Here is a 26,668-nt window from a genome sequence, read left to right as displayed (position 1 = left end):
TTTGACTCTTCCGTATTCTCAAAATAGCCGCCAGAGCAACCTTAAAGCGGGGCTATGCAACTCTCGAGGCCTTAGCCGCTCACAGACGCTCTCACCTTGTAGCTCACCCAACAGCCGCGCTCCACCGAGCTGTTCGTTCCATTCTCAACCTTGGGTTTCTAGCAAGCGCATCATACACCACATAGATAGCTACAGGCGCAACAACCGACAAAATGGTACGTCCACACATTGTTATTAGCACTGATAGCAAGAGCGATTTGATCAATCTGAAACCTGGCTCTCCTGTCCAAGACTCAACTTACTTATACTGAAAACTAACATGGAATAGCTACCCCTCGGTTTACTTAACGCCGCCCAAGGCCACCCCATGCTGGTCGAACTCAAGAACGGAGAGACACTCAACGGTCACCTGGTTTCCTGCGATACATGGATGAACCTCACACTCAAGGAGGTCGTGCAGACAAGCCCGGTATGCGCTCCTCGCCCACAGCCTCGATCGCTTTTGTTTGGGGGAAATGCTGATAGGTTAAAAACAGGAGGGCGACAGATTCGTGCGATTACCGGAGGTCTATGTCAAGGGAAACAACGTACGTCCAGGCGATCAGATACATACTGGCCAAGATGGGAGAAGCTGACAAGCAGTAGATCAAATACCTGAGAGTACCCGACGAGATTATCGACCAGGTTAGCGAATCGCAGAAGGGCCAGCAAGGCGGTTTCCGAGGCGGACGAGGAGGAGGCTCAAGAGGAGACCACAGTGGACGAGGCGGTGACCGCGGCCGTGGTCGTGGAGGCAGAGGCAGAGGCCGGGGACGAGGTCAATAAGCTGAATTACGAATTTCACGACGATACCTTGCGCATTCAGACCTGTTTGCCATAGATCTCAAGCACCTCGCACCAGGATACAAGGGAGTCTAAGGGAGTCTATGGTAGCAAAAACCAAAAAGAGGAGAAGTCCAGTCCTCTGTGGTTACCACATACACATTCCAGCTACCAGCTACCAGCTTTCAGGTTGCTTCACGAACGAGATACATCGATTCGGAATGAAGTCAAAACGAACCAGAAGAGGCAGCAATTCCGCAAACCAATAATGCCGCATAATGTCTACTATTGCGAGATTAGAGTGCATGTCTAAGTTTACCATCAGCCAAGGCTCCTGATCCTCAAGTAATTTAAGCTGGTCTCCATGGCAGTTTATATAGGTATACATATGATGAATGCGGATAACCTCTATTGCCCCCTTGAAACTACACCAGCATAGGTTCCATAGTAGATACTTATTCGCTGAATTTCCATACTATGACACCAATCGACGAGATAACCTTTCCTGATTTGGGCCTACTACGTACCACAACACAGTAATAACTCACTGGTTTCCATAATTTATGGTAAATTTAACGGAATTGTCTATTTTATGCGTAAAACGTTACTCGATGTAATTCACATCGAGTTCTATCAGCAACATAGGCCCAGTACAATCGACTATGGCCACCGGCATATATCATCAAAAGCGCAAGGCATCATATCGAAATACATCTTCATCAAACGCCCATTACCAAGCCCAAACCAAACATGTACAAATCCCTCCTCCTTCTACTTGTTGTATGCATCTAAAAGTTGGCAACAGCCACGGCGATAGCCTGGCTATCAGAGTGTGAGATGGACAGGGTAATGTCCTTGACACCGGCCTTTTGAGCAGCAGCGGCAGCATCGCCATGAAGCTGGAGATTTGTTAGCGTCGTGTTTTCTTTGTAATAAGGAATCAACTTACAGAAACAGTGGGAGCACCATTCTCGCCCTTGACGATCTCAATGTCCTTCATAGCGGCACCAGCACCTTGGCTGGCAACACCCAAAGACTTGAAGACAGCCTCCTTGGCACTCCAGCGACCAGCGAAAGAGCTCTGAGGGCTAGGGGCCTGGCGACAGTACGAGATCTCGTTGGCAGTGAAGTTTCGCTCAATAAAGGTGTCATTGCCAATGTTGACGGCAGAAATGTCCTCAACATCAACGCCGACCTGGCTGTTCTTATTGGCAACCTTGAGAGCAAGTGCCTCCATGACCTGCTCGGTCTCCTTGGCCTTGGTAGAAGAAACGACCTTCTCAGATCGCTTCATGAAGTCAGGGCTATACTTGAGCTCAGAAGACTTCTTGTCCTCAGTGACACGGGCATCAGGGTTCAGCAGAACCTTGCTGAGCTGGTCGTCAGCGTAAGGAGAGTTGTTCTTGGCAACGAACAGCTTGTTGTTGATGAAGCCATCGTGGAAGTAGCGGTAGGCCTTCTTCTGACGGGCATCGACCTTGGCGCAGTACTCAGTGTAGGTCTTCTCATCGAGAGTAGCAAACAGGTACTTGGGGTGGATACCAATAGCCTGAGCACCCTTCTGACCGAAACCGAAAGAGGTGACGGAGAAGGCCTTGACACCATCAGTCTGGATGCTTCGGCTGGGGTAGACAATGAGGTCATATTGCTCCATGACAGGATCAACGTTATCGGCGTTGCGGTTACCAGGAACAAGACCAGTGTCGAGGACCTGGAGACATCCGTTCATCATCCAAGCACCTGCAGCACCCTTGGGGTGACCGGTAAGGTACTTCTGGAAGATACCCAAAACGGCGTTGCCCTTCTTGCGGCCGAGGTGGCGAAGCTGCTGGCAGATAACGTTGGACTCGTTCTTGTCGTTGGCCTTGGTGGAGGTTCCGTGGAAAGAAGCGACACCGATATCGTCAACAGTAAGACCCCAAGTGGCAAGGGCACCACGGAGAGGAGCGATGCTGGGATCGCTCTTCCAGAAGTTGTTGCCCATGCTGCGGAGGAGTTCCTTCTCTTGGCGAGCAGCCTCTCTCTCAATGTGAGCGAAGCGGTCCTGAGCGTACTCCTTCTCGTCGAAAGTGGCACCCTGAGACTTCATGGCGTCAATCTCGTCGTGGACGTACTCAAGCTCAGACTCCTGCCACTGCTTGATGGTCTTCTTGCGGCGCTCAATCTGGCGACGGCGGTAGTTGATATCAAGCAGAGGCGAAGGGAACTTGCCAGGGTTCTCACGAGCAGTAGTGAGAACACCCTGTCCGGGAGCAGGAACGGAGCGACCAATCTTGTCAGAGGCGGTAGTAGTAAGCGCGATGATACCATGAATGGGGACACCCATGTCAAGGGCAAGCTTGGCAGTCATGATGATCTGGATACCACAACCCTGGGACTCCATGAATCCGTTTCGGGTAGTGGTGGTAGGACGAGACATCTCCTTGGGGGTACGTCCATGAGCAAACTCGTCGACAGTGTTGCTAGTGGCCTTCATGTTGGCAAACTCGTAAGAGCCTTCCTCACCGAGATCGTCGAAACCACCAACGAAACAGACGCGAGCCTTACCCTCCATGATGGTCTCGTAACCAGTGTCGATGGACTCGACAGCAGTAGCACAAGCACCGACGGGGGTCTTGATAGGTCCGGAAGAAGACATCAACAACATGTTAACCCAGGCAGCCATGGTGTTGATGAAAGACTCCTGGAGAATGTCGTTCTGTACAGGCTGGTCGAGGAAGCGAGTGCGGTGCATGTCTCGGAGAGCAGCAGCACCACCCATACCGGAACCAACACAGTTACCAACCTCGGAAACGTGGACGTACTTGTAGAACTCATAAGGATCAGTGATACCAGAAGACAGAAGAGCCTCGGCAGTGGAAACGAGGAGGAACAGGGTAACGGGGTCGACCTGAGAGACGATGTCGTCAGGAACACCGTATCGCTTGGGGTCCCAGCCGGTGGGGATCTGTCCAGCAACAAGGCGGTCAAAGCGAAGGGCCTTGGGGATCCAGAGAGAGGCACCCTTCCTGAGACGGATGATGTACTCGCCGCTGTCAGGGATCTCAAAGACCTCGACCTTGTCACCGTGCTCACGCTTGAACTCCTCGGCGGTCTCCTTGGAAGACTCAAAGGGCTCGAGGTCCTCCTCAATGACAACCTCGTGGAGAAGCTGCTTCCTGTTGGGGTCATATCCATCGAACAGCTCAGGCTCGATCAGACGGATACCAGAGTGCTCGAGAACGTACTTCTCGTACTTCTGCTTAACGTCCTTGTCGTCAACAGGCTCTCCTGTCTTGGAATCAACCCAGCCAGAGTAGGGCTTGCCCTTGATAGGACCGTTGTGGTTCTTGATGAGACCCATGATCCAAGCCATCTCGACGCAACCCTCAAGAGAGAATTCACCGTAGGCTTCCATCTCCCATCGGGTACGAGAGTTACCCCAGGGACCAACCTCGGCGAAACCAGTAACAACAACAACCTTCTCAAGATCGACCATGCCCTTGAGGTTGTCGTTGAGGGGCTCAACCTCAGTCTTCCAGTCAGGGCGCTTAGGGAAGTCAAACTTGATGTTGGCGCGAGGGTCGATGGTCTTCTTCTTGTAGAGAACCTCAGAAGCAGCACCGTTGACAATGGTGTTCTCAATGGCGCTCTCCTTAGCAACAGCACGACGGACCTCGCTAGTCTCCATGATATCCTTGCGAAGCTTGGTCATGGTCTCGTTCAGGTTAGGGATGAACTGGAGACCACCGTTGAGATCAGCAAAGACAGGCTCGTTCTGGCACAAGTCAACCAGAGTGGGGGACATAAGACCGAGAAGGTTGAAAGCCATCTCCTGTTGAGAGAAAGTGCGGACGCCGAAAGCCTCAACACCCTCAGCAACAATGTTGTTGCCAGACATGAGACCAGTTCCTCGGGTCCAGCCAATGACAGCACCGCAGATGGTGAGGTAGTTGGCCCAGCTCTCGGAGTGCCATCTGTTGAAGAGAGTCTCAAGACCGAGCTTGGACTCGGAGTAGAGACCATCGTTACCAAAGGTACCGTGGTTGGGAGAAAGAGGCAGGACGACTTGAGCAGGTCGGGTCTCGAAGCCACGCTCAGTCTTCTGGGCCTTGACACATCCGAGAAGACGAACAAGGTTGGTAAGCATGATGCGGTGAGCGAGCTCAGACTTGGAGTCAATGTTGTCAATTTCACGGCCGTTCTCGGGAATGGCAGCGAAAGGAACAATGAAGTCGAGATCCCAGCCGAGACCCTCCTTGGTGTCGTATATGTACTCGACCAAAGCCTCAACATCTTGCTTGCTACCTTGGTTGAAGGGAACAACAACAATCTGAGAGCCACGAGAACCGTAGCGGGTGTACATAGCCTGGTAGTACTCAGTGACCTCACGGGAGAAGCGGCTGGTGGTAACGATAACCTTGGCACCACCGCTGACAAGACCCTGAAGAACCTCAGCACCGATAGAACCGGCACCGGCACCAGTCATGAGAACGTGCTTGTCCTGGAATGTGACACCAGACTTAGCAGCATCCTCCAGGCAGTTCAAGTACACGCCAGTAAGCTTCTTGCTGTAGTCCCAGCCGTGGAGACCCTTCTTCTTGAGGTGAAGGAAGGGAATGGTCTCAACCTTGCCCTTGCTCTGGCTGTTCTTAAGAACCTTTCGTCCCTTGTTGTCCTTGGGAAGAATCTGGCTCTCGTTCATGGCAAGTGATCGGAGGACATCACCATACAAGCTCTTGATCTCAAGCTGAGAAGTCTTGGACAGCTTGTGCTGCTGCTTGATAAGTTTGTAGATGCGGGAAAGATCGCTCTGAACCTTGGTGCGGTTACCGTACTCAGAGATCTTACCACCCTCGGCCATTTGCTGAACATAGTGTTCCAGCTTGCGGCAGCTGGCACGGGGGACTTCCTCGTAGTTGAGGTTACCTCGTGCATCGACAGTGGTCCTAGGGCCAGTAGGGACAGCGACGTCCTTGTAGACAGGAGCGACATTTAGAACATCTTGAATGTTCTCAATAAGCTGCTGCCCAAGCTCCTTGGCAAGCTTGTAAGTTTCTCCTCGCTCGGTGGGGCAGTTGTCGATGTGGTACTGCATAAACTCGAGAAGCTTAGGGTTGGAACGGTTCATAAGGCGGATGCACTGGCTGACGATCTCACGATCGACGGCCTGGAGACGACCAAAAATGATGTCAAAGTACATGCTGAGGGCGTCTTGACGAGCCCAGTTCCAGGAGGAGTCGTAGGTTCGGGCCTTGAGGGGAGTGAAGACAGGCTCGATACCGGAAGCATAGAAGTCACCATGCTCAGCAGTCCAGAGATCGAGCTGGGCTTGTAAGACCTTTTCGGACTTTTGAGAGTTGATGTGAGCCTTCTCGCCCTCTCGGAGGTCAATCTTGAGGTATCGGGCGAGGAGCTCGAGTTGTTGCTTGAAGAGAGCACGCTGGTCCTTAGTAAGGGCATCAATGGCAGCAGGGTCCATCATCATGCCACCGCTAGCACCACCGGCAGGGCCAGCAGCAGCAGCTGTAGACAGGCTGATACCAGCATTTGTGGCATACTTGTTGGCAACGCTGTCGAAGAAGCCCTTGGCATCGCCCTCAGAGCCCAATCGGGCGGGAGGCTCCATTGTGAGGGCGAGGAGCAGAGCACCATCTTGTCGGCCGGGTCCAAGACCCCATCGAGACTCGAGGTATTTTCGGGCCGCTGTGATGTTGAAGCCACCAGGCATCTTTGAGGAGATAAGTCGGGCGATCAAGGACAACGATTGCTTGCCCAGGTTGCCATCGAAAGTGGCCTGCATGGAGGCACCAAGCTCATCAAGCGGTGTGTCTTCGGGCTTCTCAGGGGTTGAACCGAATTCTTTGCCTAGATCACCGAGGATCTCGTTCTGTAGGGTGGACTTGCCTAGAAACATCAAACGTTAAAATATTGTCAATTAGAGGGGTTATCTTGTCCCACTTACCACCGACAAGGTCCTTAATGGCCTTGCTGAGAGGAACCTCGAGGAGAGGCTTCTTGAGCTTTTGCGCAATGAGGGCGCGGACGATGTCAACAGCCTGAACAGGCTCATCGGCAACTTGGGCAACGGGACCGGAGCTAGGGGCGGGAGCTGCGGCAGCGGCGGGAGCAGCAGCTCCGGCCGTAGGAGCAGAGGCAGGAGCATCGCTGGACGAAGCAGCAGCAGGCTCGGGCTCCTCTTCTACGGGATCAACATCGTAGTAGATCTCCTTGGCGTCCTTGTTGTAGCAGAGGATATTTCGCTGAACGGACTTGGCGGCATCGTAAGCCTCGTACTTGGACTTCAGAGTTCGCTTGGCCATGACACCAAGGGTGTCGGCAGGACCGATTTCCACGACTCGCTCGGCGGTCCTCTCACCGAGGAACACATCCTGGGTCTCAATCCATCTAACGGGAGAAGCAAATTGGTATGCGAGCAACTCAACGAGCAGCGTGTGAGCGAGCTCCTGCTCGACTTCGGGACGCATTTTGGCGGTATTAGGTCGTGGGGAGGTGAAAGAAAGGGTATCTCGAAAAAGGCCGAATTGGCTATCGCAACCTAGAATTGGTGCGAGAGGATGGTCGAATTGACGGTGATTATACCGGGGGCCCGCTTAACCCCAACGTAAAAGAATATGGAACCGTCGCAAGAAACTCCCAAGCTGAAGAGTGCAGCTGGCGGGGAGGTAGGAAAGAAGATGAAGGAGGGGGAGGATGGAGAGGATGGAGGAGGAGGATGATGGAGGCAGAAGAAAGTGGCCGGAAAGTCTATGAATATGAAGGCCTAGATTGTAATTCCGTTCTGCCTACCAGCAAGAAACAATGGGAAGGATTAGAAGAGAGACGGAGCTAGGTTCCAACCAGACGTGCGGATGGCCCGTACGAATAGGTAACAACGACTGTAGCCGACGACGAGGGAGGAGTCGATTGTTGAACAACCGGCCCACCAAAAAGTTCATCGATTGAAAAAAAATTGGGGGAGGCTCTAGGCCACACCCCGGTCTGTTGTCTCCTGGGCTGTCCCCCCTCCACCAGGCGGGCAATTGACACCTTGTAGAGTACTTGTTGTAGGGGCAGCTCTCGGTACATCGAGTACCCTGTCAGGGCGTCCTGTACGCTCGCTCCCGCTGTAGCACGGTTGAGTATCCGGTACTTTCTCTTGGGTGGAACATCCCCGAGCCACACATGGCTGCGGGTCCTTGGCGTGCAGCCCGCTTCTCAACCATATTGGAGAGCTATTCCTATCTAGGTTTAGTGTCTATTTGTAGGCGTGCACCAGCCAGGGGCGTCCAGGGGAGCGCCTTCCCCAGAAACCAGCCTTTTGGGGCACCATCAACATGTTTGAATGAGGTGAGTTTGGTTGTTTTGGTGGTTATCAGTATTTACGATTGATTATCCAAAGATAGTTCGGCCGAGCGGGCTCTCTTGCTTCTGCATGCTCGGTCTTGACATCTACTGGTCAGCGATTGGGTTTTCGGCCCAGGAACGATAAGAAAAAGGCGTCATGTCAATACCAAAGAAGTAAGGTGACGACACCTAAGCCATACCACCAGCAATCCAAAGGGTCCAAGGGTTGTGGTACACACAGAGTAGATGGATGGTCTTTGCTCACCAGTCAGAACACCTATGAATAAGCTGGATGGGGTGCAAGCGTAGAGGCACAGTAAAATGGATCATGACAGTAGAGTAGTAGGTAAGGGAGGCCAAAAAGCGGTGCCATCTATTTGGTCATTGCAATTTCGCGTCTTGCTCAACTACCACCCGATATGATCAACTCGGTTAGGTACCGATACATACATACAATACTCTGTAATTCATGGTGAATTGTTGTTTACTCGCTTATCCGTCGGTTTCCGGAACTCCGAGCTTCCCATGATTGCTACAAACTGTAGAGATGTGTTGAGCTATCTATCATTCCATATTTGCTATCTGTCTCTAAGCCATGGTTGAGTATTAGAGTTATGTGGTTGAATCCAACGGCCGTTGTATAAGCTGCTGTGAGGTTAGTTTTGCGGCTCTTATCTGCGCATAGCCACAGCCGTTGGTGCATGCAAAAGCCAAACGAGATCTACAAGACGCCATGCCGCGTACGGATAAGGGTCGCCCATGAGAGAGAGATATCTTGGTGGTACATCACAGAGATTAAGAGGCTCATGTTCGGTCAGTTCAGTTTATTAAGAAACTCACCGAAACAGCCTCGGAGCTTCGCAGTTACTAAACCACCAGGTATGTACAGTGCTTTACGCGTAAGGTACGTGAATAGAAGCGATCATTATAGCTCGACCCCACCAGGCTCGGGAAGTCGATGCTGGACGGAGAATGTGGGGGGTCGAATCATTGTTGGAATGAGAAGTTGGGGACATGAGTGAGGCGTTGACGAGGCGGTGGAGAGGGGCACAAATTTTCTCATCATGACCTTGATAGACTTATGATGGTATGATCAGTTCAGAAAGAAGCAATTGGTGATACAATCTTGATGGTAATTCACTTCCTGGTTGTTATTGTGTCTTCTCGACTACTGGGAAACTCTGACAGCTTAGGTGGAATATGTTGCAATTCGAAAACGGTGTTTGATGAGAAAGAAAGTGGACGTTGATGCTTGTCCTTCAAGGGTAGTGGGGTGGGGTACGGGAGACCCACGAAACTTCCGAGCTGAGCACTTGTACAGTACTTCTTCATTTGTTTATACCATACTCGACAATCAGGAGTTCAGACGAAAATAGCACTGCGCTCTTAAGCCATACATCCACCAAGACTGGTCTAATATTTCTATCAACCGCTAAATCAGTACCAGTTTTTGGCAACCCACCTGACAGTACATCAGAACGGCTTGAAAAGTAGTCGCCGAGTGCAGAACCTAGAATTGTATGTATCTCCAAAAATTGATCGAAAGATATTGTTCGAGGCTGCTAGTGCCGAATGTTGCTTGCCACTTCGCTAGTCATGGAAGGATTCTATCTGTTCTCAATGGTCACCGTGAAGGTAAAAATTTCGGTCAACACCCGCTAGTAGAGATTGAGGCTCGCCATCTACCCGGGAGAAGGGCGAAGAAGTGCCACGATGAAACCTCGACTTAACCGAATTGCCGAACTATTCAAGCAGAAAGAGATTCAAAGACGTATGACGAGATGTCTTGCAGAAGACTGTCAACTCAGAATTGCTGAGGGATTATGATGACGACGTTATCATGCGATGGCTGATGGTAAATGTATCGGGGGTAGATAGGGACTTACTGAGAAGGATTGAATTGAGTTGAATGCAACCTACCAAAAACTTGTGGCAACAAAACAGACCCAACCCATATCTGGATCCAAACCAAAACGATGAGAGCAAACTATTGGCCTGTGGGAGAAATCGCGTGTTCCGAAACGGACGAATCGACATCTCATCAAAAAACCACCATCAGCCTTCCATCCTTCCGCTAGGTGTCACCATGGCTCAACAGCAGCCTCACAGGCACCCTAAGCCAGCAGAATGACCCACGGTGACTCCAAGTATATTGTTACAGCCCTTCAGAGCTCTTGAAGAACAATGGCTGAGATCCCATTACAACCACCTACGTCCGAAGTCTTCCGGTAATACAGTTTGAGGTTTAAGCGATGGCAGCATTCTTGTTCAGAACGGTGTAGTATGGCGACGAGGTACCGGTACTTTGGAGAGGACCCTTCCCCTTCGTTGACCTTCTTCTCAACCCAACCCCTGCTAATGATGGTCCCCTTGTCCCTCTTTGGTAAAGAGCATCATGCAGCAAGGGGTGTCTAATGTCGTGGGGTCCCAGCGGATCAAGCGAGCCTCCAATACAGTATAGTATGCCAATGGAATTGCTCTCTCATGGTCTCACAACGGCGGGAGGTGGATTCGTTTCTTCTTCCTCTAAGTCCATCCATTGAGCTTTGCACTAATAAGATAGCCCGGATTGTGGAGGGGAAAGCAAAAAAGCTGCCCGCCTGTTGGTACAGTGGTAGTAGGAAAAAAGATGCCAGGATACGTACCCCTCCATATCCCCAACAGAACTGAATTTTTGGCCTGCTACTCCAGTTCGCTGAGGCGGCCCCTCCAAGACTCCAGCTGCTTCAACCACACCCTCGCTTGCCTTGATCGCCTACAGTCTGTGAGGCGGCATTCCGGTACAAGCTCGATTTTTCTCATCTTTGACTTATACCGTGGTCGGGACCAATTTCTGAATCCCTCTTAGACCTCTTTCCCTCCTTGAGATTATCCATCTTCATCCTCCTCTTTCATCATCATCCTCATTTCTTCTTCCTCCCCTTTGCGCCTGGCTGGTGTTGTCTTGTCTTGTGCCGTGTTGCGCTCCACCGACTCTAAAGCTATTCTCTACTAATTTCTATCCCCTCCCACCTATCAGGGGACCAGCCAGCCTCTACGCAAACAAGGACAGTCGGTTTCTTCTCACCAGCGTCCTCGGGGAAAACATCAGACTTCGTTTCTGTTGTTACGACTTGAATTCATAGGTTTGTGAGCCATTGGCACCCAGAACGTGGTTGAATCGCCAATTGCAAAGACTAACCTCTGCCTTTTACTTGCCACTACAGATTTTCTTCGATACCCCTTCACTCATCATGTACGGCGCCGGTCAAGGAGCCCAGACGGGCATTTCCACCCCCAGATCCAGCGCTTCTCTTCGACCGTTGACCCTCTCCCACGGCTCTCTCGAGACTTCCTTCCTCATCCCCACCAACCTTCACTTCCACGCCTCTCAGTTGAAAGACAAGTTTGTCGCCACGCTACCCGAAGCCACCGACGAGCTTGCCCAGGATGACGAACCATCGTCAGTTCCCGACCTGGTTGCCAGATACCTTGATCTCATCGCTCACGAGGTTGATGAGGGTGAGGATGACGATGCCGGCTCCTACGAGGAGGTTTTGAAGCTCGTCCTTAACGAGTTTGAGCGCAATTTCCTCCGTGGTAACGAAGCTCACGCCATTGCCGCCAACCTGCCCGGCATTGAGTCCAAGAAGTTGGATTTCATCCGCAGCTACTACACCGCTCGCTCTGTCTGCAACCGACCGATCAAGCCCCATGCCTCAGCCCTCTTCCGAGCTGCTGAGGATGGCGACGCCGAAATCTACACAATTTTTGGCGGTCAGGGTAATATTGAGGAGTACTTTGAAGAGCTGCGAGAAATCTTCAAGACATACTCGAGCTTCGTTGGTGATCTCATCACCCGATCAGCCGAGCTCCTCCAGACTCTCTCCAAAGACCCCAAGGCCGAGAAGATGTTCCCTAAGGGTTTGGACATCATGAACTGGCTTCACCACGAGGATTCGACTCCTGATGTCGACTACCTAATTTCGGCACCTGTCAGTTTCCCTCTTATTGGTCTTGTCCAGCTTGCCCACTACGAGGTGACATGTAAGGTCCTTGGTGTGCACCCTGGCATGCTGCGAGAGAGAATCACTGGTTCCACCGGTCACTCTCAAGGTATTGTCATGGCCGCCGCCACTGCTGCTGCCGACTCCTGGGACTCATGGCAAGATATCAGCAGCTCAGTTCTGACCATGCTTTTCTGGATCGGAACACGAAGCCAGCAGGCCTTCCCCACTACTTCAATGACTCCCACTATGCTTCGCGAGTCCTCGGAGCACGGAGAAGGCTCACCCACTCCTATGCTTAGCATCCGAGATCTTCCTCAGGCTGAGGTTCAGAAGCACATTGATGCTACCAACCAGTACCTTCCTGAGGACCGTCACATCAGCATCTCCCTCATTAACAGCCCCCGAAACCTGGTTGTGACAGGACCTCCCACCTCTCTCTACGGCCTTAACACCCAGCTGCGAAAGGTCAAGGCCCCCGTTGGCCTGGATCAGAACCGAATCCCCTACACTGAGCGAAAGGTTCGCTTTGCCAACCGATTCCTGCCCATTACAGCTCCTTTCCACAGCAAGTACCTCTCCGAGGCCACTGCCATGATCGACGAGGATCTGAAGGACATCAGCATCGACTCTAGCGACCTCGGCATTGCTGTCTTCGATACCAACACTGGCAAGGATCTTCGAGAGGAGGTCAAGGGTAACATCATCCCTGCTCTGGTTCGCTTGATCACCCGCGACCCTGTCAACTGGGAGAAGGCCACAGTCTTCCCTGATGCCACTCACATTCTGGACTTTGGTCCTGGTGGTGTTTCTGGACTCGGTGTTTTGACCAGTCGAAACAAGGAGGGCACTGGTGTCCGTGTCATCTTGGCTGGTACTGTCGATGGTGGTATGAACGACCTTGGTTATAAGGCTGAGCTGTTCGACCGTGATGAGGAGAACGCCGTCAAGTACGCCATCGATTGGGTCAAGGAGTTCGGTCCTAAGCTTGTTACCAACAAGAGCGGCCGAACCTACCTCGACACCAAGATGAGTCGTCTTCTTGGTCTTCCCCCAGTCCTCGTTGCCGGTATGACACCCTGCACTGTTCCTTGGGACTTTGTCGCCGCCACCATGAACGCTGGATACCACATCGAGCTTGCTGGTGGTGGTTACTTCGTTGGCCCCATGATGACCGACGCTGTCAGCAAGATCGAGAAGGCTATTCCCGCCGGTCGTGGTATTTCAATCAACCTGATCTACGTCAACCCTCGTGCGATGGCCTGGCAAATTCCCTTGATCCAGAAGCTCCGATCCGAGGGTGTTCCTATTGAGGGTCTCACAATCGGTGCTGGTGTTCCTTCTCTCGAGGTTGCACAGGAATACATTGAGACCCTTGGCCTCAAGCACATCAGCTTCAAGCCCGGTTCTCTCGACGCTATCCAGTCCGTCATCAACATCGCCAAGGCTAACCCTCACTTCCCTGTTATGCTTCAGTGGACTGGAGGCCGTGGTGGTGGTCACCACTCTTTCGAGGATTTCCACCACCCTGTTCTCCAGATGTATGGTCGTATCCGACGACAAGAGAACATCATTCTTGTTGCTGGTAGTGGTTTCGGTGGCGCCGATGACACCTACCCCTACATCACTGGTGACTGGTCCAAGAAGTACGGTTACCCTCCCATGCCCTTCGATGGTTGCTTGTTCGGTAGCCGCATGATGGTAGCCAAGGAGGCTCACACCAGCAAGGCCGCTAAGGAGGCTATCGTTGCTGCTCCTGGTCTTGAGGACAGTGAGTGGGAGCAGACCTACAAGGGACCTGCTGGTGGTGTTCTTACTGTCCGATCCGAGATGGGCGAGCCTATCCACAAGCTCGCTACTCGTGGAGTTCGGTTCTGGGCCGAGATGGACCAGAAGATCTTCAGTCTTCCCAAGGAGAAGCGCGTTGCTGAGCTCAAGAAGAACAAGGACTACTACATCAAGAAGCTCAACGACGATTGCCAGAAGGTCTGGTTCGGACGCAACAAGGAGGGTAAGGCTGTTGACCTTGATGACATGACCTATGCCGAGGTTCTGCGACGTCTCGTCGAACTCCTCTACGTCAAGCATCAGTCTCGCTGGATCGACCGCTCTTACACTGTTCTTGTCGGTGACTACATCCACCGTCTCGAGGAGCGTCTGACTGCTACCCCTGGTCAGGCCTCTCTTCTCCAGAGCTACTCCGAGCTCAGCGATCCTTTCGAGGTTATTGACCGCGTTCTCGCCGCCTACCCCGATGCCGAGACTCAGATCATCAACGCTCAGGATGTTCAGCACTTCCTTATCATGTGCATGCGACCCACTCAGAAGCCTGTCACTTTCATTCCTGTCTTCGACGACAACTTCGAGTTCTACTTCAAGAAGGACTCTCTGTGGCAGTCTGAAGATCTGGATGCTGTTGTTGACCAGGACGTTGGCCGTACTTGCATTCTTCAGGGACCTGCTGCTGCCAAGTTCTCTACTGAGATTGACCAACCTATCAAGTCAATTCTCGATGACATCCACGAGACTCATGTCAAGTACCTCGCCAGAGATCTGTACAACGACAACAAGGCCGCCATCCCCTACATCGAGTACTTTGGTGGCAAGCTTGTCGACCCCGAGATTCCTCTCGATGTTGAGGGCCTGACTGTCAGCTACGACACTTACAAGAACACCTACCGCCTGTCGTCATCTGCTGCCGCCACCCTCCCTGAGCTTGACTCTTGGCTGTCTCTCCTTGCCGGTCCCAACCGCAACTGGCGCCATGCTCTGCTCATGGCTGATGTTGTTGCTCAGGGCCAGAAGTTCCAGACCAACCCCATCCGACGCATCTTTGCTCCTTCTCGTGGTCTGTTCGTTGAGATCTCTTACCCCAATGATCCTTCCAAGACAACCATTGTTGTTCGCGAGCAGCCCCGCCACAACCAGTACATCGATGTGATCGAGGTTAAGCTTGTCGGCGAGAACAAGATCCAGGTTAACATGATCAAGGAGACCACTGCTCTCGGAAAGCCTGCTGCTCTTCCTCTGGAGTTCACCTACCACCCTGAGGCTGGTTACTCTCCTATCCGTGAGGTTATGGAGGGTCGCAACGACCGCATCAAGGAGTTTTACTGGAAGGCATGGTTCGGCGAGGAGCCCCTTGACTTGGATGCTGATGTCACTGCCAAGTTCGACGGTGGTAAGACCACCATCACTGGTGAGGCTATCAACGACTTCGTCCATGCTGTAGGCAACACTGGCGAGGCTTTCGTTGACCGGCCTGGCAAGACTGTCTACGCTCCCATGGACTTTGCCATCGTCATTGGCTGGAAGGCTATTACCAAGCCCATCTTCCCTCGCACCATCGATGGTGATCTTCTGAAGCTCGTCCACTTGTCTAACCAGTTCCGCATGATCCCCGGTGCTGAGCCTCTCAAGAAGGGCGACGAGGTCTCTACCACTGCTCAGATCAACGCCGTCATTAACCAGGAGCCTGGTAAGATGGTTGAGGTCTGTGGTACTCTCGTCCGCGATGGCAAGCCTGTTATGGAGGTCACCTCTCAGTTCTTGTACCGCGGTACTTACACCGACTATGAGAACACTTTCCAGCGGAAGGTCGAGACACCCATCCAGATTCACCTTGCCACCACCCGCGATGTCGCTATCCTCCGATCCAAGGACTGGTTCTCCGTTGACGAGCTTCCTCAGAACATTGAGTTGCTCGGTCAGACTCTGACTTTCCGCCTCCAGAGCTTGGTTCGCTACAAGAACAAGACTGTCTTCAGCAGCATCGAGACCCGAGGCCAGGTCCTTCTCGAGCTCCCCACCAAGGAGATCATCCAGGTTGGTAGCGTTGACTACGAGACCGGAGAGTCCCACGGCAACCCTGTCATTGACTACCTCGAGCGTAACGGCCAGCCTATCGACCAGCCCATCAACTTCGAGAACGCCATCCCTCTCAGTGGAAGGTCCCCTCTCGCCCTCCGAGCTCCTGCTTCCAACGAGAACTACGCTCGCGTGTCTGGCGATTACAACCCTATTCACGTTTCTCGTGTCTTCTCCAGCTACGCCAACCTTCCCGGTACCATCACCCACGGCATGTACTCCAGTGCTTCTGTCCGAAGCCTCATCGAGACCTGGGCTGCTGAGAACAACATTGGACGTGTTCGAAGCTTCCACGCCTCGCTGGTCGGTATGGTCCTGCCCAACGATGATCTTGAGGTCAAGCTCCAGCACTCTGGCATGGTCTCTGGTCGCAAGATCATCAAGGTCGAGGTCCGAAACAAGGAGACAGAGGACAAGGTCCTCGAGGGTGAGGCAGAGGTTGAGCAGCCCGCTACCGCCTATGTCTTCACTGGTCAAGGTTCTCAGGAGCAGGGTATGGGTATGGAGCTGTACGCCAGCAGCCCTGTTGCCAAGGAGGTCTGGGACCGCGCCGACAAGTACCTTCTCGACGCTTATGGTAAGTTATATTCACATCATCATCCGTATTCCATTTACTAATTTATTGCAGGTTTCTCCATCACCAATATCGTCAAGAACAACCCCAAGGAGCTTACCATCCACTTCGGTGGCCCACGTGGTAAGGCTATCCGCCAGAACTACATCGCTATGACTTTCGAGACCGTCGCCGCCGACGGCAGCATCAAGTCTGAGAAGATCTTCAAGGAGATTGACGAGACCACCACCTCGTACACCTACCGATCCCCCACTGGTCTTCTCTCGGCCACCCAATTCACTCAGCCTGCCCTTACCCTCATGGAGAAGGCCAGCTTCGAGGACATGAAGGCCAAGGGACTTGTGCCCAACAACAGCACATTTGCCGGTCACTCGCTCGGTGAATACTCGGCCCTGGCTGCTCTTGCTGAGGTCATGCCCATCGAGAGCTTGGTGTCAGTTGTGTTCTACCGTGGTCTCACCATGCAGGTTGCCGTCGAGCGTGATGCCGCTGGCCGATCCAACTACTCCATGTGCGCTGTCAACCCCAGCCGCATCAGCAAGACCTTTAATGAAGCTGCTCTCCAGTTCGTTGTCGACAACATTGCTGAGGAGACCGGCTGGCTTCTCGAGATTGTCAACTACAACATTGCCAACCAGCAGTACGTCTGCGCTGGTGACCTCCGTGCGCTCGACACTCTTGCTGGTGTAACCAACTTCATCAAGATCCAGAAGATCGACATTGAGGAGGTCAAGGACAACATTGAGGAGGTCAAGGGACACCTCCGCGAGATTATTCGCGGCTGTGCTGAGAAGACCCTGGCCAAGCCTACACCACTCGAGTTGGAGCGTGGCTTCGCTACCATCCCTCTCCGAGGTATCGATGTGCCCTTCCACTCAACCTTCCTCCGATCTGGTGTCAAGCCTTTCCGTTCCTTCTTGCTTAAGAAGATCAACAAGACTTCTATTGATCCTTCTAAGCTGGTTGGAAAGTACATTCCCAACGTGACAGCCAAGCCTTTTGCGCTCACCAAGGAGTACTTTGAGGATGTTTACAAGCTGACCAACTCGCCCAAGATCGGTGCCGTTTTGGCCAACTGGGACAAGTACAACCAGGACGAGGTTGCCGCCAACGGTGTTGAGGGTAGCGAAAGCTCCAGCGGCGAATACGAGGGATCTGGCCGTGCTGCTTAAGCCGTTACAGAAAAAAAAAAAAAGAAAAAAAAAAATAAAGAATAAAAACAAGAGAAAAGGAAGATAATCAAAACGAGGAGGGAAATCATGCAAAGACATGTTATGACGGAAGACAAGATTAGAGATGGATGATTATGAAGAGAAGTCTACAGAATCCCGGTTCGGACTGTTATTTGGGATGAGTATATTACGATGTATCGTGTTATCTTTAGCTAGAGGGGCGTTAGTTTGCTTGTTTTACTCGCTGATAGACAATCTTGAATGGTTGATGACATTTATTTACTTTCATCTTTGATTGATCGCCTTGCCTGTACTTGTGTGACCTTTGGGATACCTGTTCCGTGACACGACCGAAGCTGATGATGGGAATAATTAACGAGCTGGACAAGAGGTACTTGAGTTTCAGCTGACGATACCTCGGCAATGAAGGTACCTATTGTCTCCACTGACCTCCGTTTGCATGCCAATGAATTGGTTCGGCTGCCGGCGACAGCCGGAGACGGACAAGAGGTGGAGGTGGCCTATCACGGAGCCAAAGTCCGTTTTGGTCGCTAACAAGGAGATAGATATATCGGTCAATGGATCTAAGCCAAGTTTACGGGTTGATGAATATGTATATAAGCCCGGAATACCAAGGTTAGAAAAGAGGTTTGTGCTTTTTGGCTCTCGCTTCTTTCTTCTTGACTCTTTGTTTGTTCTCTTGGCTCGACGCTTTGAGATATTACATCATCCCTCTCTCTCTCTCTCTGTCTCTCACCCCATCTATCTATTCATCTATCACTCACCAACACAATAATGCTCCTCCTAAGAGATCAAAATACCGGATCTTCAAATATGGCAAACTCGAAGAAGCAGGTCTTTTTCGGAACTTTTATTTCGAGCAAAAACCCGAAAGAACTCAACTACCATCATGATACCCTTGTCTGTGTTGATGGAGAGGGCAAGATTGTCAAAGTTGACACTAAAGGTTGCGACCAAGATCAGCTTGGACAGAGGCTTGATGAACTACTGGGCTGGGAACTGAGTGAAGTAGATGTTCATATCGCTAAACCTAGCGAGTTCTTCTTCCCTGGTTTTGTTGGTGAGTACCCTACCCATAGAGAGAGCGTAGAAAGCATACACTAACAAACCTTAGACTCCCATGTTCATGCATCTCAGTACCCAAATGTGGGAATATTTGGGAAAACAACACTTCTGGACTGGCTAGAAAAGTACACGTTTCCCCTCGAGTCTAGTCTGAAAGACTTGGGCAAGGCACGTCGAGTATATGGCTCATGTGTGCGACGAACACTATCTCACGGAACAACGACGGCAGCCTACTATGCGACAATCGATGTAGCGGCGACAAACCTTCTTGCTGATCTTTGTCTGGAAATCGGACAAAGAGCTCTTGTAGGCCGTGTGTGCATGGATAACCCGGACATGTGTCCCAGCTACTACCGAGATGAGAGCGTCCAAGAAGGTCTTGAGAAGACGAGACAGACGATTCAGCATGTGCAAAAGATCGACCCAGGGTTCAAGCTGGTTTCGCCCGTGTTGACGCCGCGCTTTGCACCGACTTGCTCGAGCGAGTCGATGAAGGGGCTGGCAAAGATCCAGAAAGAGCTGGATCTTCCTGTGCAGACACATGTCTCCGAGAACGAAGGGGAGATTGAACTGGTTGCGGAGTTGTTTCCAGAGTCAGAGTCATATACGCAACTTTACGACGAATGCGGCCTGTTGACTTCCCGGACGATTCTAGCACATGCCGTGCATTTGACCGATGAAGAGGCCAAGTTAATAGCAAAGCGAGGAAGCAAGATCTCGCACTGCCCATGCAGTAACAGCTCTCTCACTAGTGGATCCGCTCGAGTGCGCTGGCTTTGGGATCAGGGCATCACTGTTGGTCTCGGCACGGATATGAGCGGTGGCTACAGCCCTTCTGTTCTCGAAGCGGCACGACAAGCAGCTCTCGTCAGTCGACATATCGCCATGGGACTGCAAGCAGACAAGGAACGAAACAAGTTGACAGTGGAAGAGGTCTTGTACCTTGCGACTCGCGGTGGAGCACAAGTGGTCGGGCTTGAAGATAGAATCGGCGGGTTTGAAGAAGGGATGGAATGGGATGCGCAGTTGATTCGACTCGGAGGTGTTGATATGAACGGAATCGCAGAGGAAGATGGCAACGTCAACATCTTTGGATGGGAAACTTGGGAGGAGAAGATTGCCAAGTGGTTGTTCAACGGAGATGATCGGAACGTGAAGCAAGTTTGGGTGAGGGGAAGAATGGTCCATGCGAGGAAGTAGTATGAAGCAAATGGGCTGAGTATGATTAATGATGGCAGGTTTAACGATTCAATATTGTCTACCTATAGAAGGTACACCTTTGCTTAAAGTACTTAATTTAATATTCATGCTATTCTACCCAATTTGTTTCATGCTGAGTTACAGTGGCAGAGAGACACGTCGACCTGTTTCATATTAATATCAGACCATCCTCATGCGCCAAAACCAAGTGGAGAGACTCTAGATTAAATTGTTTCAATTTGATGTCTATCTAGATTGATTATTGTAACAGGTAACGAATAGGCTAATAAAGACATATTCATGTATACAATTTCAACTTTGATATTCAGTGAAACAAAAGTGCAGGGAATGGTAGCATACGATAAACCCCTGTAATGATCTACACAAGTGAAACATGACAGGGCGTAAATCAGACACAGTCTAAGCTGCAGGGCAAAGGCACAAGACACTTTTGTATTACTGGTTCTTTAACCGCTGGCCGTAGGGTTCCAAGACGTAACAGATGCAGAGACCCTCACATGAACAAACAAACATACCAAAAATAAGTTGGCCTCTTTAATAAGAAACTTCTTGAACACAATCTCTTTATCTATTCTTGACCTGCGACTTGAACTTAGCGCTGCCAAGTCTAGGGTATGCCTTGGCTGAAGGACTACTCAACTTTCTAGCCAGTACATACCAAGATCTACGTGTCTCTGTCTGTGAGGAATTAATACTCAACAACCCTGGCCATAGCTGAGAATTCAATCCAATAAGAGATATTCGTAACTGCAAGTACATGATTTAGCGGTGCGTGGCGCATCTGCTCAACTTATCACACCAACAAGGGTGGACCATCTCCCTTTCAGCCCTGTCTGTGCTTGTACCTGTGACCGCATCTGTGTTGCAACTGCCGAATGATTTATGCTTGCTTTTTAAGAACCTGACAAGAGGAGGGAGTGAAGAAAACGTCTACTTATAGGGACCACGTCCCTCTCCCTCCCCAGTTTGGTGAAAGTGATTAACTGACTGATTTATTCGTCATACTACAAGTAAGTGTTCTCGTGATCACGCCCAGTTTGCTGTATTCACATACTGACATACCCTTTCAGATACTTACAGTGCTAAATCCATCTACTTCTACAGAAACATGGCTACTACGACTCCCAGTATGGGCCTCACAGCCAAAGGCGTCCCAAAGATGCCCATGTGGCTCACCATTGTCCGCGGTGCAACCATCGCTCTGTCCCTGGGCGCCCTCATCGCCGCAGCATACAACGTTTCCCTCCTTAGTAGCTGGGCTCGTTACTACGGCGGTGACGGCCCAGCTGGCTTGATCATCTTCAGTGTAAGCTTCTTTTCCCTTGCCAATATTCCACGAGGCATTTGGCTCACACTGCCTAGGCAATCTTCACTTGGATCATTCTAGGATGCATGCTTGCCGCCGAATTCTTTGCTCCTCAACTGTACATCCGATCTGTCTTCTTCGCCACCCTCGTCATATCATCCATCTTGTGGCTGGCCGCTTGGACGTGGGCTGCTTCGTGGACAGCTGATTTCTACCATTTGTACAATAGCTACTACATTGGCCGCGTGAGGGAGCTTGATGCATGGGGCGGTTCGATGGCCGCTGCTGTTGCTCTCGGAGCTGCTACATGGTAAGCCGGACTCTTCAAAAACATGACAATTGCTAATGGTAACGCTCAGGATCCTCACCATTATCACCACAGTCTTCTTCGTCAAAGCTTGCCTGGCTGATCCTACAGGCTCAACCTTCGTGCAGCAGCCCAGGAATGATCCAGAGATAGCTGGACCTAAGCCTGAAACTACGATCACTGCTTAGCAAATCACCAAAGAAAACACGTTTGATTATGTTGGAATGAGAAATGTTGAGTTGGTTATACCCATAAGGCGACGGATCAGAGTCGGAGTTCATTTACACTTAGTCACAATAGCAGACGAGAGACGGATGGTTTTTATGTCTAGTATTTCTATGTCTGTGAAGGTTACCAGTGTCTCTATGAACATCTAAGTCGCTTCTTTCCAGACTTCTGATACTGTTACAAGATTCTATACAGACCCCATTTCCTGTTGGGGTTTCCGGAGGCAATACAATCCTCAATGTGCAATTCAATCCCCTTGAATCCTTTGCAAAAGTCTACCCTGAGACCGCAAACAGTTTCATCCTGAACGCCGACCGCTTTTCCGTAGCAGGTCAATTCCCTTCGGGCCTTTGTGGCAAACATTTCTCCTTCCATGGAGGAGGATCTACCATCCTGAAAGCCGACCGCAGTGCTGGTAAAATCGTTTCCTTCATGTCTCGCATAAAACATTCGTGTCGATGCCGATGCAGGGTCGTCCTGAACGCCTTTTTCCGTGTGTCAAAAAATCAGTCCGCGCTTGGTCTTTGCGGCAAGTATCTGTTTTGATACCGATCATGTAAGATCCGTAACGCCGATATGGATGCAGAAGAAATGCCGATGTGGTTGAAGGATACTTGATATGTGCCTCGATGAGAATAAGACTCTCGGGCGGTATCGTCAACCGTAATGCATAGTAAGTTGAAAGTTTCGTGGTGTTAATCGAAAGCTCGATTAACATGCAGAGAAAAGACAAGAGTTCAAAGAAGAGCAGTAAAATCAAGCAAACAACTTTCGAGATGGCGATCATACAACAAAAAACAAGTGAAATTGATCCATTCATCTGGTCACGATGTCGTGGCAATGATGTGTGGATGCTTGGAAAATCCCAATGTGTGCATATATGTCAAAACCCAATTATGGGGACAGGTTGAAGTATTGAGACATGTAGCTTTCCTCGACAGGATCAGGGTATGCGGAGGTGTTGGCATTGGCGTCAACTTGATCGGTGCTCCCCTTGTCGTTCGTAGCCGACTCGTTCTGGTCCTGGTTCTTCTGAAGGCTGGGAAGGAATGCATTGACAAGCGCTTCAGGTTCACTGTACCAAGGCACGCCGTTCGCAAGATTGTCCGAGTTCTGGCCGATGTTAGGTGGGAGTATATGAGGACTTCCCATAGGACCATGTATGTTGTGGCTCATCGTGTTAGGCGGGAGGGTGCTGACATCTCCCATGGGACCTTGAAAGCTATCCATGTTTGAAGTAAGTGTGCCAGAGTGAGGAGCGTTTGCCGCCTCCCAATAGGGGGAGGTTTCGTCCATTATGACCTCCATGTCAGGGTAGAGTCGCTGCATCGCCTCATATTCAGCATCAAACATCGTGACATTAGAAGGTTGTCGTCTAAGTTCATGGCCGTTGTTGGTTCCCTGAGGAAGGTCCGAAGACTGCTGGTGCTGAGTCTGGGCGTTTCCGAAAGTATTGTTCTGGGTGTTAGGGTAGGTCGGGACCTCAACGCTGGGACCGCCGTACATTGGCGCAGAAGCCATGTTGAACTGAGCAGGAGCAATGCTGGTGTTGGCATAAGCACCGTTGCTGAAGCCAGTCGTGTTGCCAGGAGGCATGCTGTAGGAGGTTGTGTTATCGGCAGGGGGTATGTTGTCAAACTCCATGCTACCAACTTCCATACTGCCAAAGTCCATGGTATCGGAAGCCATGGTGTCAGGAGCAATGGTATTGGTAAGACCAGTATTGTTGGTAGTCTCTGCAACGCCTTCAGTAGTAACAGCCGTAGTTACATCGGCGGCGGTGCTGGTCTCGGTGTCTTGATTAACAGCAATGGCCCTCTTCTTGCGCTTAGAGTTCTGACCGTTGGCCGTAGTGTTGCGGCCCGCGGCGGCAGATGAAGATTTGGGGAGCGGTGCTTGGTAGTTCGGATCAGCCATTTTCTCGATCAGAGCATGGTCTCCAGCAGCATAAGCAGCAGCGACTTCCAAGACCTCCCGCTTCTTTCGGGCTTCATCCTCCTTAGACAGTCGCTGAAGACAAGATGTTAGGAATGTTTCTTATTCGTTGAGTTGGTTTAAAAAGACTTCTGACTTACTGCGTTCTCCTTGGTTCGCGCGGAGTGAATGGCCGATCTTTGCTTCTTTGCCTCCTTTGCGGCGGCTGCTTCCAGCTTCTCCACTCTCTCTGTCATCTCCTTTGTCATGTTTCTCTTGACAGTTTCGGGGACATGGTCCCATTCTCTGAAGTGGGCTCCGAGAGAAATGGCCTTGATACGCCACCAGTTCAATTCAATAGCCATCTCGTTAGCAAGTTCGCGATGCTTGTCAAGAGCCTCTTCACGACGGGACCGCGTGCCCTTAGCCGCTTGATTGTTCCTGTCGAGGTCAATTTTCTTGTTCTTAGTGCAGAGGTCATGATTCTTCTTGTCGAAGAAGTGGCGAACACGAGGATCCTTGATGCTGGCAGGTACATTATACGCCTTTGGGGTGAAAGGCTTTGGATCAGGTTGAGCAAGCTCGGATGGGGGCAAGATAGGGGCTTTGCCTTTCTGATTCTGGATTTCTTCGTCGATGAAAGAAACTCGACAATGAATCTGATCTCTAGTAAGGAAATGGGGAAGTCCCAAGCCCGCGCGTGAAAGAGTAACGCCGCCAACCTTGATCTTACGTCGAACGTCCTTGTCAGCATAGTAGCCTGGAGGTCTGATAGCAGGATCTTGGATCTGGGCAGGTATGTATTGAGGTTGGTTCATGGTAGGCTGGTTCATGGTAGGTTGATCCATGGTAGGTTGATCCATGACAGATTGCTCTCCAGTAGGTTGGTTCATGGTAGGTTGATCCATGACAGATTGCTCTGCAGTAGGTTGGCTCATGGTAGGCTGGTTCATGGCAGGCTGGTCCATGGCAGATTGCTCTCCGGTAGATTGATCTCCAGCGGGTTGCTTTTCGGCAAGTTGCTTTTCAGCGGGACCCTCGCCAGTCAGGTCAACAACTGGGGTAGCTGGTTGACGCTCGATTGGTTTGAAGTTGTCTATCAGTGCTTCTGCCTCTGCTTGATTGTGTTCCACCGTATCGGCAACGGCCTGTGTCCACCGCGACCGTCGGCTCTGTCTGTTCTGCTTCAATCTGCTGATAACTTGAGGGACTTGGGCATCCGAAAGAGCTGACAAGTTCTGTTCCCCTGACTGCTTCTCTGGCTTTCTAGTAGCTTTCTTTTTGGCAGCTGGTCCTGCGGCAGATTGACTGTCGACTTGATCGACCTTTCTCTTGCGCGGATTCTTTGGCTGTTCCGTAGGTTGCTCCTGGGCCTGATCTTCAGACGCCTCTTCGGACTTGTCAGTGGCTCTCTTTTTGGCAGCGGGTCCAGCAGAAGACTGACCGTCAACTTGATCAACGTTTCGCTTGCGAGACTTCTTTGGCTGTGCCTTCTGCACACGCTTGCCAGTCTCTGGAGGAGGTTGCTCCGAGGGACCCTCAGGTACAGAAGTAGGCACGGAAGTAGACTCAGCTGAAGGGGCAGCTTGGCTTGGGGTCTGAGCAGTGGTAGAAGGCAAAGTCAAGACTCGCTCTTCAACTGTGGGCTGAGATTGCTCTTGGGTAGGGACCTGCGATGTAGAAGAGATCGCGGTGTTGGTTACAGGATTAGCCTGGGGTTGAGCAGGTGTAATCTGAGTTGAAGTTGAGGCTTGTTGGCCACCAGAAGATAGCTGGGGATCAATAGGTGTAGTGTCAACGGCAGAATGAACTGTAGAGGTAAAGCCCAAAGCAGGGAAAGGTTGGGTAAGATCTAGGTTTGCGCTCTCAAGATCGCCCGTGTAGTCAAATGCAGCGTCGAATGAGTAGTAATCACCAAAGGAAAATTCGCCGGTAGCGAAGGACTGAAAATCAGTGGTAGGGTGAGGCTGTTGTACACTCTGAGGCTCTGTAGGACGCTGAGGTGCGTCAGGGAGTGTAAAAGCGGGTGGAGGGCAAGACTGGTATGGTACACTTTGAGGTGCAACAGAGGATTGGGAGGGATCTCGAGTTAGAGACCGGCCGTGAGGACGGCGAACAGGATTCTTGGGGGGACTTGGGGGTGCCATCTTGCCAACGGGGCACGCGACACCGCGGCAATAGAAATAGGGGAGTGTGAAGGTTAGGGTTTGTGATTCAGGGAAACAAGAAGATACAGTGATGCAGTGTCTTTGCAAGAAATAGAGAAGGGTGATACGCCTCGATGCGAGCTGTGATGAGCTGCTGCAGCGTAGGGGATGCGGGATGACGATAGGGGATAGGGGATGAAGGAAAGATGCTCGTGATTAAGAGAATGATCAAGATGATAGATACGATGATAATGATTGTCAAAACCGTGTTTCTGTGTGATGATAATTTTCTTCAGTGTTGTTGTTATGCAGAAGGAAAAGGCAGTGGAGGAGGAGGGGAGTGTAGAGGGAGAAAAGGTGGGTGGAGCAGGCAGACCAAGAGATCACAACAACAAACGGACCTAGTGAACTAGAAAAAACTGGTAGAAGGGTCTCCGCTAGTAGAAGATGGGCATGTGCAGGACTTTGTCCATTATTGTGCAATTTCTACAGGGGAATATTCGAGTTCCAGGACGGAACGGGGGCGTCTACTGATATTGCTACGGGCACTGGCTCACTGATTGTCCCCCCCTCCTACTGCTTGGCCTCGCTTTCTGAAATAACATCACGCGTACAGACGTGTAAGTCACTAGCAAGAAAACAACGCGCCTCGAGGACGAGAACGTGACGAAATGTAGAAGTACTAGATCAGACGGGGCGAGTCCACCATCTG

The 26,668-nt window shown here is 51.2% G+C and overlaps 6 protein-coding genes across 6 annotated transcripts; 4 read left to right on the top strand and 2 right to left on the bottom strand.

Moving 5' to 3' along the window:
• Positions 1 to 212: 212 nt before the first annotated feature.
• Positions 213 to 918, top strand: FSST1_011037 (U6 snRNA-associated Sm-like protein LSm4; the record flags this gene model as incomplete). Its single annotated transcript, XM_083234130.1, has 5 exons — positions 213 to 215; positions 329 to 469; positions 537 to 587; positions 646 to 817; positions 866 to 918. 5 exons carry the CDS (start codon positions 213 to 215, stop codon positions 916 to 918), a joined length of 420 nt encoding a protein of 139 aa, XP_083080733.1.
• A 692-nt stretch (positions 919 to 1,610) lies between these two features.
• Positions 1,611 to 7,289, bottom strand: FSST1_011036 (trifunctional fatty acid synthase subunit FAS2; the record flags this gene model as incomplete). The annotated part of the gene is made up of 3 exons (XM_083234129.1): positions 1,611 to 1,721; positions 1,772 to 6,708; positions 6,767 to 7,289. The coding sequence occupies 3 exons, from the start codon at positions 7,287 to 7,289 to the stop codon at positions 1,611 to 1,613; spliced, it is 5,571 nt and encodes a 1,856-aa protein (XP_083080732.1).
• A 4,092-nt stretch (positions 7,290 to 11,381) lies between these two features.
• Positions 11,382 to 17,747, top strand: FSST1_011035 (acyl transferase domain-containing protein; the record flags this gene model as incomplete). Its single annotated transcript, XM_083234128.1, has 2 exons — positions 11,382 to 16,578; positions 16,630 to 17,747. 2 exons carry the CDS (start codon positions 11,382 to 11,384, stop codon positions 17,745 to 17,747), a joined length of 6,315 nt encoding a protein of 2,104 aa, XP_083080731.1.
• Positions 17,748 to 18,542: 795 nt separating this feature from the next.
• Positions 18,543 to 20,033, top strand: FSST1_011034 (guanine deaminase; the record flags this gene model as incomplete). The annotated part of the gene is made up of 2 exons (XM_083234127.1): positions 18,543 to 18,828; positions 18,883 to 20,033. The coding sequence occupies 2 exons, from the start codon at positions 18,543 to 18,545 to the stop codon at positions 20,031 to 20,033; spliced, it is 1,437 nt and encodes a 478-aa protein (XP_083080730.1).
• Positions 20,034 to 21,162: 1,129 nt separating this feature from the next.
• On the top strand, positions 21,163 to 21,855 carry FSST1_011033 (uncharacterized protein; the record flags this gene model as incomplete). The annotated part of the gene is made up of 3 exons (XM_083234126.1): positions 21,163 to 21,360; positions 21,417 to 21,670; positions 21,720 to 21,855. The coding sequence occupies 3 exons, from the start codon at positions 21,163 to 21,165 to the stop codon at positions 21,853 to 21,855; spliced, it is 588 nt and encodes a 195-aa protein (XP_083080729.1).
• Positions 21,856 to 22,789: 934 nt separating this feature from the next.
• FSST1_011032 (uncharacterized protein) lies at positions 22,790 to 25,956 on the bottom strand (the record flags this gene model as incomplete). The annotated part of the gene is made up of 2 exons (XM_083234125.1): positions 22,790 to 23,905; positions 23,971 to 25,956. 2 exons carry the CDS (start codon positions 25,954 to 25,956, stop codon positions 22,790 to 22,792), a joined length of 3,102 nt encoding a protein of 1,033 aa, XP_083080728.1.
• Positions 25,957 to 26,668: the final 712 nt, after the last annotated feature.

Source organism: Fusarium sambucinum, chromosome III (genome assembly GCF_050947815.1).
Source record: "Fusarium sambucinum isolate potato_lamoka chromosome III, whole genome shotgun sequence".
Taxonomy (NCBI): domain Eukaryota; kingdom Fungi; phylum Ascomycota; class Sordariomycetes; order Hypocreales; family Nectriaceae; genus Fusarium; species Fusarium sambucinum.
Note: the sequence above shows the minus strand (reverse complement) of the source record. Positions and strands in the feature narration are given on the sequence as shown.